Below are 13,106 nucleotides of genomic sequence, written 5' to 3'. Positions count from 1 at the left end.
AGCCTGGAGAAATAGTTTGCTGCTTTATAAGAAAGCCCTCCGCAAAGCCAGAACATCTTACTATTCATCACTGATTGAAGAAAATAAGAACAACCCCAGGTTTCTCTTCAGCACTGTAGCCAGGCTGACAAACAGTCAGAGCTCTGTTGAGCCAACCATCCCTTTAACGTTAACTAGTAATGACTTCATGAACTTCTTCACAAATAACATTTTTATCATTAGAGGAAAAATTACCAGTAATCATCCCACAGATGTAATATTATCTACAGCTACTCTTAGTACCATTGATGTTAAGTTAGACTCTTTTTCTCCAGTTGATCTTTCTGAGTTAACTTCAATAATTACTTCCTCCAAACCATCAACGTGTCTTTTAGACCCCATTCCTACAAAACTGCTCAAACAAGTCCCGTCATTAATTAATGCTTCGATCTTAAATATGATCAACCTATCTCTAATGATCGGCTATGTACCACAGGCCTTCAAGCTGGCTGTAGTTAAACCTTTACTCAAAAAGCATCTCTAGACCCAGCAGTCTTAGCTAATTATAGGCCAATCTCCAACCTTCCTTTCATATCAAACATCCTTGAAAGAGTAGCTGTCAAACAGCTAACAGATCATCTGCAGAGGTTTATTTGAAGAGTTTCAGTCAGGTTTCAGAGCTCATCACAGCACAGAAACAGCTTTAGTGAAGGTTACAAATGATCTTCTTATGGCCTCTGACAGTGGACTCATCTCTGTGCTTGTCCTGCTAGACCTCAGTGCAGCGTTCGATACTGTCGACCATAATATCCTATTAGAGCGATTAGAACATGCTGTAGGTATTACAGGTACTGTGCTGCAGTGGTTTGTATCATATCTATCTAATAGACTCCAGTTTGTGCATGTAAATGGAGAGTCCTCTTCACACACTGAGGTTAATTATGGAGTTCCACAGGGTTCAGTGCTAGGACCAATTCTGTTTACATTATACAAGCTTCCCTTAGGCAGCATCATTAGAAGACATAGCATACATTTACACTGCTGTTCTGTCATTGCCTGTTCGTAGCTAGTACTAGCAAAATAAATGCAGTTATTTTGTTTATAGCGGTAATCAGTTCAAGTATTAGTATAACACTAGTCTATTTTTATGTTTGTGAAGTAGGGGCTGGCGATATATCGAACTTACTCGATGTATCGCTGGTTTTTCCATGGCTGAAATCGCTTTATCATAAGCTGTTTGCAAAATGCGGTAATTTGACAAACATGCTGTAAAACTATTGTCGCTAAAAGGCAGCAGCGCCACAAATGTCTTCCACCAGCTGAAAAGTCATTACCTGCAAAATGAATGTTTACAACTCTGCATGTGACCGTCTCTCTACGCACCAAAGAACAAGTTAAATAAACTACCTGTGACGGTTAGTCGTTTTATAGTCGCTATCCAGACTTGTGTCTGTAATCTGAGGTCATCACATTTTTTTATTTTCTCATTTTTATATGTTATAAATAAAACAGAGCACCTTTTTAGTGTTGACCACAGACTTACTGTCACAGTCATTTGTGGAAAACCTCTGTGTGCAACTGTGGGTAAAATCAAACGTTTCAATTCATTCAGACTTTTTGTTTTCATGTCTATTTGAATGAGTAAACCAGCGCAGTGTTCGGCACTACATGGTTAAAAATAACATTTAAGGTTATTTACACATATCGTGATATCAGGTAAAATGTCGTGATATCAGGTAAAATATCGTGATATCAGGTAAAAAAAAATATTGTGATATCAGATAAAATATCGTGATATCAGATTTTCCTCATATCTCATGGCCCTCTCAGACAAAACTGTTTTTATTATAGTGGAAGTGTAATGTGAGGCATTCAGTTTAGCCGCAGGGTCATGCAGCGGTCATCATGCTACGCTCTATACACTTGACTTCATGCGTGTAAAACAAATGTATAAATGTACAACAATACTAATTAACTTGGGGAAATAAAAGAGGCTCAAATCTCTAATAAACAGATAACAAATAAATACATGGCATCGTCTCATTGTCAAAGAAGACAGGCAGAGGAGACAACATGATGTTGATCTCTGGGAAGGAAAGCGGACATTTCTATGTCTTCTCTGATCTCACTGACGATTCTCCACCACAGCGATGCACTTTGACTGCTTTACACTCTTTAGCGTTAGGAGGCGGCTAATCGCTTCGAGTCAGGAGATGCTAGAGCGAGATTTCCCTTCCAGCCTGCAGTTAGCCGTTTGATCTGTCTCTGAAACAAAAGTTTGGCTTTCTTAAAAACGTATCACTGTCCTAACGCTGCCCATGAACAGCTGCTCTGTTGCTGAGGATCAATCATTTGGGAAACTGAAGCGATGCCTCCTCTGGCCTCCTCTCTTCCACTCCTTCAAGCTTTTTATGCCACTACTCCACATCTTTGCTCTCCTGTGCTTCATCGCATTTTGCTGGTCATCTCTGCACTTTGCTTCCCCCCACCTGTCATCTGACCTCCGTGTGTGGCTCACAGCTGATCACTGGACAGCTGGTTTCCACTGATAATGTTTTATGGTCCAACTCCTCATACCTGGAAACCAGTACTGTTTGGATGTGGTGCTCTGTGCACACACTAAGTGATGTGAATTGCACTTTTAGAAAAAAGGGAGAGTTTTTAAAAGCAAAGCTTTTTATACTAATGTTAAAACAACGGTTCCCCAGCGTTAATCAATAATCCATCCTCACCATCTTTGACTTTTCCTCTCAGTGTCGAGCTCTGCTGCAAACAGACAGACCCAGCTCTCAAAAGTCTCCATGATTCTGTTCATCTGGACATGAATCAACTTTTGATTGTGTTCATGGTCCAGATGAACAGAATCAGCTTCCTGGGATTTCCACACCTGGACTCTGGTCACACATTAATGACCACATCCTCTAAATATGGACATTTGTGACAGTTGGTTCAGGGGGCGACCGCGGTTCAGGGGGTTGGAAAGCTCATCTGTAACCGGAAGGTCGCCAGTTCGATCCCCTGCTCTCTCTGTCCTGGTCGTTGTGTCCTTGGGCAAGACACTTCACCTACCGCCTACTGGTGTTGGCCAGAGGGGCCGATGGCGCGATATGGCAGCCTCGCTTCTGTCAGTCTGCCCCAGGGCAGCTGTGGCTACAACTGTAGCTGCCTCCACCAGTGTGTGAATGTGAGAGTGAATGAATAGTGGAATTTGGGTGCCTAGAAAAGCGCTTTATAAATGCAATCCATTACTGACATGTCCAATTTTGGATGAACAGAATGCAACTGAAAAGCACCATCAAACACAGTCGCAGCTCAAGCTCAGCTCTCATTACTTCAGTCACTTTGGAGCTTTATCCAAGTTTCCAATGCACAGCAGGTTCAAATAGTTTCTCCGTCCTACAAAGTCCTGAAAATAATCAGAGTGAAGCTAATTCAATAACCAGCCAAACACAAACTTACAGAATTTAGAAATGATTATTTTTAAATAGGGTCAGAAAAGCTACGGTTTACTGATTGTTTATGTTTACACAGCTTGAGACATGCTGGGAAATGCAACATGAAGGTCGTGTTAGGGAATAAAGACTGATTATCTATCCAGCTGCACAGCAGCAGAGCTGGATAACCGATGGATCACAGTTTGCTAACTGTACTGTACAGTTAGCAGCCTTGAATTATCCCAGTGTTCTGGGACGACGTTTAATCCTCTCAGGGTGATGTCCAAACTGAGGCACCAAATTATTCATCCCGGGTTTCCCTTTAAATCTGTAGTTAGAGCCATAAAATAATTTTAACCAAACATGGAATATTCTCAGTGAGACGCAGTGAGAGAGATGATCCAGAAACGACTCAAACCAGCTGCTGGAGAACGGTGCAGCAGGGACAGGTGAGACTTCATCTGCAGTTTTTCATATAAAACAGCGCTGTGTGCGTGGACCAGGGCTCAACACGTCCTGCACCAGATGTTATCTGGAGTTTGAATGGCACATGAAAAAAGCCCGTCTAAAATACACACTAAACCATTTTATGAAGAGGCCTCAGAGTCATACCTGAGCTCAGATTTGTGATTATAGACATTTGAAGAGAAACCAGCAGATGCGCCTGTAGCCGACACACCGCAGATGCTCCAGAGACTAAAATCCAGAGTCAGCGCAGTCTTTAAATGCTTTTATTTTTAGTCTCTGGTGAGCTCAGGCCCCCGGAGCTCTCACTACAGAGCTGCAGTGACAGAGACGTGGACACAGGAACTCTCCAAATGTTCACGCAGGAGTTCTGGACCCTAAGATGGGTGCTGCCAAAGCCTGTGGCGGATTTCTCATGTTCTGTATGACATAGCAGGGAAATGTGTTCACGTCAGACATGAGCTGCAGTGTTGTTTGCTCCAAACTTTGACACAAAGCTATCCTGCTGTGTGCTTCAGGCTGCTGTCGTGGTCCAGCAGGGAGGCCTGTGACCTGCAGAATCAAGGCTAGGCTACGTGGTCAGTGCAGACACCGCTGAGGACACAGCCTGATGCTTTCTGCGTGTGGAGGAGTTGCGGAGATGCTAGTCATCTTGTGTCACATTAATAAAAGTAGCATGTGTGGCTAAAGCACACCTCAAACACCACAAGCACGACTCGGGCTAGCCTCCAGGTCCACCATCAGCATCCCCGGCAGCAGCCCTCTGAGCGCAGGCCTCGCAGCACCGCTCGCCGTCAAACTTTGTCCGCACCACAATTCCGCACGACACAGCACGAAGCGCTAAACTGCGTCTTTGTGCTTTGAACAGCGGTGTGTGCGCGCGCGCGTGTGTGCGCGTGCTGTTGTCGCAGCAGGCTGCAGATGCTGTGAGGCTGGAGAGAGAGGCGAGCAGGCCCGACACAAACACAGCTCCGCAGCCGGAGCTTCCCCCGCCACGGAGCCCGGCCCGCGAGCGGGGTGAGCCGGGGCCGCTCGCATTTCCAGCCCTGCGCCGCAGCCCACCGCCCGGGCTCCAGCCGCCGTTTCCCGAACCTTTCCATCCAATTACCTCCGCTCGGAGCCCGTGTCCCCTGCCCAGCTTCGACCCGCTGCCGTGGGGCTTACCTCCTCATCCTGCGGACCTCCCGGGATCCCCGACGAGCAGGACGAGTCCAGTCCGGCGCCCAGCTCGTCCAGGCCCCGCTCCCTGCCCGGCTCCAGCTCCGTAGTGTCTCCGTTAAAGACGGGCGGTGGGGACTCGGCGCTGCTCAACGCCGCCATTTTAAACTGCGAGAAAGTGAGTGGAAAATAATCGAGGAAAACGCAACCCGGTGCTGAGGACAGGAGGGGGAGACAGAGGCACGGGCCAGAGCTCCGGACCTCTTTCGATTGAGTAAAACCGGAAAAAGCAGCCGTTTGAAACGACCACGGAGAGCTTCTTACAGCCTTCCTGCGTCCACCTGCCGCTGGGAGCTTCAGGTGCCCGGGACGCTGAACACGCAGGAGTGCTGCAAGGTAGCAACCCTGGATGACCTGAAGCGTGCCGAGTGCCAGGATTCAGCCCCTCAGTACTCAGCGTGGTAGGAAACGCGGGCTTAGCATGAGCGAACCGTGGCTGATTATGAGTGTGCGCTCAGCCAAAGTGAAACAAGTCCGCACAAAGATGGCAATGCAGTGAGACTCGAACATTAACAACATCTGAATTAAAACTTTTATTCACATCAAGTCCACTTATTTAGCAGCCTTCTTATAGATCACAAGTGGAACTCCAAGTGTCCAGGGCCGGTGTCCTGCAGGTTCTAGATACCTGAATCAAATGATTAGTTCATAACCAGACCTCTGGAGAACTTCAAGACATTTAAATCAGCTGTGTTGGATCAAGGACACATCTAAGACCTGCAGGACACGAGGCCTGGAGTTCCCCACCCCTGGTTTAGTAACTACCTGCAATAGCAAACCTTTTTCTTAATGTCACGGAAGTCAGAATGCAGTAAATGGATGGGCTGCTACTTAAAGAACACCTTAATACTCAATGTGAGCACTCGAAGCACTTTCTCCTACAATGAGACGCCTCATTCACCCAGTCGCACACACTCATAGTGCTTTTATCTGTGCCCAAGTACTGTCCGACACACACACACACACACAGTGCATCCATCGGAGTCTCTCAGGGTTCAGTATGTTGCCCAATGATACTTCAACTCTTGGACAGTAGGAGCTGGCAATCATCCCGATTGGTCGATGACTCCACCAGCCTCAGTATTTCACAAATTGTTTAATGCCCACATGTGCTCACGTCCGCAGGTCGACCCAGAAAAACAGACTGTGGATAGCAGCATATGCTGAGCGTTTCCTACATGGAGGGATTTTATCTCCCTCTTCTTGATTTTTCCTCTTTAAAGGCAATAAAACAAAGTTTTGCACCACTCTGCAGATTTATCACATTGACTTTATTGTGAAAAATAAGGGTGTCTACTTCTATACATTTGAGCCGTTCCATCCACAGTCAAGCTGTCAGCAGCTAACGCTTCCTCCTGGGCTGTTCGACAGAAAGGCATTATTATGTGGTAATAAGATATAAGCACAGCCCTCTTACTGCCACACACACGTTCAGTGACACACACAATTTAACAGAAGTGGGATACGCCCGACTCAGAGCGTCCTGTCAGCACAGAAACACAGGACAGTCCCGACCAGTGGAACGCTCTCAGGACCAGCATCCCACCACGGTGCACAGCAGCCAGCGCAGCCTGCACAGAAACCGAAGAACGAGTCCTGTGCAGCCTCGGGGAGCAGACGTGCCGCAGTTCACTTCTTCTTGCCTGCTCTCTTCCCCTCTCCTTTTTTTGGCGTCCCTTTTCCTCTCAGTTTCCTCAGACGACGCATCTCCTCCTTGAAGTCTTCATGCTCATCTCTAAAACAAATTAAGGATTTGATTAGACACAGTTTTTACTTCTGCCATACTTACATGCACTTCATCTTATGGGTTTCACTGTTTTTCATATGAGATCTCTTCAGAAAGTTATCAAACCATCACTCGGGACTTTCTGGTGAAGCAGAAGAAAGCCACTTTGAATAAGGGTACAGGACATCTCTGCAGACTTTACCTGCACAGGTATGTAACATAACAGCTACCCGAGTATATCTGTGACCCATTTGAACTTTTTCTTTCCCACTGGGGGTGATCACTAAAGGCAGTAAGGGTGTGGAGGCAGCAGAGGGCTGTGAGCTAAACCTGGTGGAGGAGTGGTGCAGCTAATTTGCTCCCTCCAGGCTGCTCACTGGTCATCTGTCACATTCAATGGACTGGTGGACATTAAATGGACACACAATCATACAGTGAAGTAGGTTTATCTAACATTCACACTCTGATGGACGGATCGGGGTGTGACACATGGACATGAGGAGCTGGGGATCGTTTCCTCGACCTCCCAACTGGTAAATGACCCACTCTCCCATCACTGAGCCACAACCAGTCACTTAAACACAATGATGTTCTTCACTCTTCTCCACACATCTTGTGCTGTTAGCTAGTAGTCCTTGTATTTCTTCAGCTTCGCCTTCAGCTCATGCTGGACCCTCCTCAGTGGGAGCCTGACCTGGAAGCTTTAAGCCAGGGATGGGATCTAGATATCACACCTGAATCAAATGATGAGTTCATTACCAGGCCTCTGGAGACCTTCAAGACATGCTGAGGAGGTCATTTAGCCGTTTAAAATCAGCTGACACATCAGTTGGACACCCCTGATCTGAGCAGTTAAACATGTCTTTAAGGGAAGTAATGAGCCAAAGCTTCTTGTTCACAGAGCAACATACAGCCCTGAGATGGTAAGATGGTGTAGTTACACACAAATGTGATATACTCTGTCATACAGCTTATTAATGTCCTCTCAATGTGGTTTACAAAGTTTATTCCAGCACGTGGACCCCTGCAGTGCCTCAGCAGCTTCAAATAGCCAGCCTAATAACTCCAGTGACACTGTACGCTTTAGCAGCATCACCACACAGCATGTCTCGTTCTCTGTTCTAGTGCACACTCAACTTATTGTTGTCCAGTGAGGCGTGGTTAAAATCCCCACTGGTAACCGTGAGACATTTTCCATAATAGGATAAATGATGACACCTCCACATCACATGATCTTTGAATGCACACAAAGAAACAAAACCCCTGATGAATAATACAGCAAATCATTTGGATACAATCAGTTCAATATCTGGGCCACAGAAACATTTCATCACAAAACAGAATAAATAAAAAAAATGCATATCTAGTAACAAGGTAATTAGTAATTAAGAATAATTAAGTGATTAAAAACTAGTGGGAAGTGTGGGAGTGGCAGGATGTTGTCAGGCTGCACAGCTCCATGGTAGGAAAGCCTGCTCCAGTGAGCAGTGGGTCAGCACGAGGCCACGCCGACGCTGAGAAACAAGAACTGTCGTCGAGTTACAGTCCAGACGTGAACCACACTTTACATTATTAACATTTATGGATAGAATCGAAGATGCCGTCCAATATGCCAAAATCAAAGAAAGCAAAAACCCCTCTTCTTCAGACTTACCCATGATGACCTTTAAAATATTGCATTCAGCGTCTTATACTTTGTAAATGAGTCATTTCAGTTTTTAACAAAAAGGCAAAGCAGTCAGAGTACTTTCTGAAGCAACTGCAGTTCACATTTCCCCCATTTATAAGTCACTTCAAATTCTTTCTGAAGTAATAAATAGTGGCTGATAAACTTCAGAGGCACCGACAGAGGCAGAGGGCGGAGCTTGGATCTCTCTCGGATTCCGGCCTTCACTTCCTGGTTATCTTTTTTGGTTTTGGAAACAATGTAACTGCTCCTGCACTGACATACTTATTGTATGTTACAGTGTTTCATGCTGAAGTGTCAATTTCAATTATTTATAAAATGTATTTCAAACAAAACATTTTAGCGTGCATATTCATATTTGTTTGTTGTTTAATCAGGATGATCCTCAGTAATCAGTTCATTATCACAGCTACACTGTAATGTAATTACATTTTTAAAGGGAGAAAATGACAACAGTGGGATTTGTTTTACATTTTTTTTGTAAATCACACAAAAAATGAAAATAAATGTTAATATCAGAAGTCATGAACTTTCAAACTCTTAAAAATGTGTTTCAGCAGCACAACTGTGTAAAAATAAATGAAGCCATGTTTGCTTTTACAAAGGTAAATACTGTCATCGTATCACGGGTGTATTCTACTGTACCTGAACAGACCCATGAACCTGAGCTTCTGGGTCACAGCGTAGTAAATCTTGTGGTGTGGGTACCAGTCATACACCTCCTTCCTCTTGGCCGTAGGGGGCTCCTGGAATAGCTGGACCACCTTCATAGATTTCGGGTCAGTTGGATGCACAACTTCTCCAAAGATCTGTGAGCTCAGTCTGGCCATCCGCAATGCATAGCTGGACAGGCCTGCCATCACTGATGAGCACAAGAAACATAGAGTTTGACATGTGACGCGTTTGGACACGCCTTCTCATTTAATGTTTTTCTTTATTTTACTACTTTCTACATGGTAGATACAAACTGAAGACATCAAATAAGTCAAACAGGATATATGGAGTTACGTAGCAAAGAAAAATGTGAAAAATAACTCTAAACACGTCATATCGCAATGTACAGTTTTTGGGTTTCTTTGTGGTACAACTTATCTGTTTAATCAGCATGAAAGTTACATGAACGTAGCATGTGTAAAAGTATTCTACGTAAGTTTTTCTATGATTTTAAAAGAGCTGGTGATTCATCTTCATGGTAAGAAAGGACTGAAAATTTTGGGCTTTTATTTGGAGGAACAATGAGATGCTCGTGCTTGTCAGGGAACACTGGACCAGCTCTGCATCCACTCAAAACATTCAAGGGCGTCTGGGTGTTTGCCCAACTAGCCTGTGTGTGTTTTGTGGATTTGGAGCAAGCATTTGACCGTGTCCCTCGGCTTCCAGAGTAGATCGAGCCTGTTGTTGCAGGGTCCAGTTCCCGTGAAAGCTTAGTCTGCGCTGCAAGCAAAAAGTCAGACTCATCTTCAGTGGGTTTTGGACTCTGCTGTTCTGCTCATAATATTTATGGACAGAAGTTCTAGTTTGCACTCAAGGGGTAATGGTGAGAGTCTAGTTCATTACCAGGCGTCTGGAGAAGTTGAAGGCATGTTGAGGAGGTCGTTTAGCCATTTAAATCAGCTGTGTTGGATCAAGGACACGTCTAAAACCTGCAGGACACCGGCCTTAGAGGCCTAGAGTTCCCCCACCCCTGCTCTACACGATGGTTTGGCTTCGCCTTAGAGACAGGGTGAAAAGCTTTGTTATTCAGGAGGCGCTTGGAGTAGAGCTGTTACTCCACCACACTGAAAGGAGTCAGTTGAGGTGGTTCGAGTATCTGACTAGGATGCCTCCCTGACACCTCCTAGGTAAGGTGTTCTGGGTATGTTTCACTGGAAGTAGATCTCAGGGCAGACCCAGGATACACAGAAGAGTAGATTTCTCAGATTTTTTGGAAATACCTTGGTGTCCCCCCAGGATAGCTAGAGAAGGTGGCTGAAGAGATGGAGCTCTGGGCGTCTCTAATATGTACTTATTGAGACATATAGCTGCATATGACTGGAATGCATACAGCAAGAACTGGTTTATTTTCCTCGCACTAATACACAATACGTAAAGGAAACAATAAAAAGCACAGTGAACATTCCTCCAAAAACATTTAACATACCATGTGCTGTAGTATAGCGAGCCTTCTCCCTGATGCTAATGTAATAACTAGCTTCAAGGGTTAATAAAGATCAGCAGGTTTTGGCCTGAACTGGAAAATGCAGCGTTAGCATCTAAATGATCTGAGTCGGTCGTGTTGATTATTGCTGTAAATTATGAGAAAGTACAATTTTTCCTCTCTCTGCTAAAGGAGCTAATAAAGGAAACATATGTTAGAGCTGTTTCTTATAGTTTATAAACTGTATAATATGCTGTATTATTTAATTTAGTCCAGCCTGTTCTGGTCTTGGAGAAACGGCATCATTTCCATAGAAATGAATAAAGAATTCTGATTGAAGCACCATTGCTTATCATTTCAAATATTTAACTGCAGGTCACGTCACTCAGAGCACAGTGGAGTACACGCATACACTGGTTTGTCGGTAGCAGCTCCTGAAACGCAAGTCTGCCACACATCTGTTCGACCAACACCAGTTAATCTAAGCGCCAGTTAATCTGGAACACCGGTAAACCCAGGAGTCCGGCAGCGTAGATTTACATAAACTCGCTAAATCCAGATTATAAACTATGTTAATTTATCAAAGTGCGTTCGTGGGTCCGTATAATTCAGTTAGCAAGGTTCGTTGTATTGCAGATTTAGAACTATTAGTAATTATATATTAGCACGTTTTTAGTTACTTTGGGTCAGCTGGGATAAATTATACCGGGAGGCCGACGAAGTGAGTTAGACTGGATCACTGAACAGCAGGTGAATATGAGAAGTAGGGTTTCTGATGCTGCAGTCACAGGACGATCTGTTAACACTGTTCTGTGTTTGAACAGGAGGAAGCAGCTCGTGTCTGTGGGCTGCTGTGAGCAGACGAACAGCTTCATGACAGTGAAATTAATTCTTACCGCAGCTGCGCACGGCGTTGTTTCCCGAATCTGTCTGTAGCCTCTGCGTCAGGTAACAGGTAACAGTGCACACGTTCAACTAACCGTAACCTTCACCAGAGACGGTGCATCACGCGTGACACATGCTCCGTGGAGCTGATTGGCTTGTTCCTCTTACTTCCTGTTTGTGCGACTCTGTGTGAATTACGCATATCTATCGTTGGAACAATTAGTAGTTTTTATTACACATATGTGTACCCGTTAGCCGTCATTAAATTCTCGAAAACACCATCCTAGAAAACAGTATCCTAGTCGATATATTCTAATTTATCTACGCATACACCAATGCGTTTACGCAATCAAAGAGGAAGTCCGTCCCTGTTAATAGTTCCGTGGATGTGACAGGTATAGGCAAAGTTCCGCTTAAATGCAGCTGTTCGCTTATAAGTGCAGGAGGCGCTGATTTTTAATTCGGCTTGGTAATAATGAGACGGAATTGGTTTGAAATACACTGTTGGGTTTCACTCAGAATTTCCAATATACCTGCCTCCACATCTAAGGATATTCTTTACTTTATGGACAATCTGGATTCTGAAATCTCAGATGTTGTCAATTCTGTAATAGTGCTATGTAAGTTTTTTATTCATTTATGTAAGTGGAAGAATGCCTCTCCTATGTTTACCGTCTTCTTGAATTACTTTTGTCAATATTTTAAGTCACTTAAGCTTATTTCAAATATGAACAAAAAAACTGCTGTACTATGCTGTAAAATCACAAAATACTTGCTATTCTAGTTTTCCTGCCTGTGTCAAAAGGTCTGTGTTCCTTATTACTTTACCCTAGAAACTTTTATTTTCTCACTGTAAAGTTATGATGACTTGCTTCACCATCTTTATAATGTAAATTGTTACAATTCTGGTCTGTTTCCTTGACTTGTTTTGTATATGAAAATTTCTTTCAATAAAAAAATAATAATAATAATGAGACGGAAGCATTTCAAAACAACATTTAGCCCACGTGTTCTGCAGCACATAATTCAATTCAATCAATTACTCTTTACTGACACACTTTACGTCCATCGTTAAAAAAACCAAACAACAAAAAACACAACATATAAACTTAATAAAAAAATAAAATATTAGTAAAGCTGGTATAGCTGGTAAGGGCGCACTAGCATCATATTAAATATCCTGTGGATTAAGAATGGGCTCAAGTTTATATTCATGTGCAGACAGATGAATGAATACTTCTGACAACATACTGTAGCAAACCTCTACTCATGTCGAACACTAAAGGTGCTTTCTAAAAGTCTCATTTTGCAGCACTTTTATCTATGCTTAACACTTTTTCTGACACACACACACACACACACACACACACACACACACACACACACACACACACACACACAGGCACAAATTGGGTTTAATTTGCGCCTGTATAAATAAAAAACTGTAAATTCATAATGATATTTTAATAACATTGTTTTGTGACATTTCATTAATACCTTTCTATTCAACATATCTTTGCTATTTACTTTCTTTCTGTCATTCCTTTTCACACAATCTCGAGTGTTTGTGTTCCT

At 43.7% G+C, this 13,106-nt stretch overlaps 2 protein-coding genes across 3 annotated transcripts in view; both read right to left on the bottom strand.

Moving 5' to 3' along the window:
- Positions 1-5,713, bottom strand: part of braf (B-Raf proto-oncogene, serine/threonine kinase) — a 28,464-nt gene extending 22,751 nt beyond the window's left edge. The window contains exon 1 of one of the 2 annotated variants that reach the window (XM_040015056.1): positions 5,043-5,713. In XM_040015056.1, coding sequence (XP_039870990.1) covers positions 5,043-5,198 — 156 coding nt within the window. In that variant the 5' untranslated portion in view covers positions 5,199-5,713. The remainder of the gene's footprint in view (positions 1-5,042) is intronic. The other variant, XM_040015057.1, reaches the window with a different exon arrangement.
- A 633-nt stretch (positions 5,714-6,346) lies between these two features.
- Positions 6,347-11,904, bottom strand: mrps33 (mitochondrial ribosomal protein S33). Its single transcript, XM_040015064.1, has 3 exons — positions 11,543-11,904; positions 9,155-9,371; positions 6,347-6,831 (listed from the first exon to the last, which is right to left on the bottom strand). Exons 2-3 carry the CDS (start codon positions 9,367-9,369, stop codon positions 6,726-6,728), a joined length of 321 nt encoding a protein of 106 aa, XP_039870998.1. The 5' UTR covers positions 9,370-9,371; positions 11,543-11,904; the 3' UTR covers positions 6,347-6,725.
- Between the last annotated feature and the right edge of the window lie 1,202 nt (positions 11,905-13,106).

Source organism: Simochromis diagramma, unplaced genomic scaffold, assembly GCF_900408965.1.
Source record: "Simochromis diagramma unplaced genomic scaffold, fSimDia1.1 OVJJ01000453.1, whole genome shotgun sequence".
NCBI lineage: Eukaryota > Metazoa > Chordata > Actinopteri > Cichliformes > Cichlidae > Simochromis > Simochromis diagramma.
This window is presented reverse-complemented; position numbering and strand designations above follow the sequence as displayed.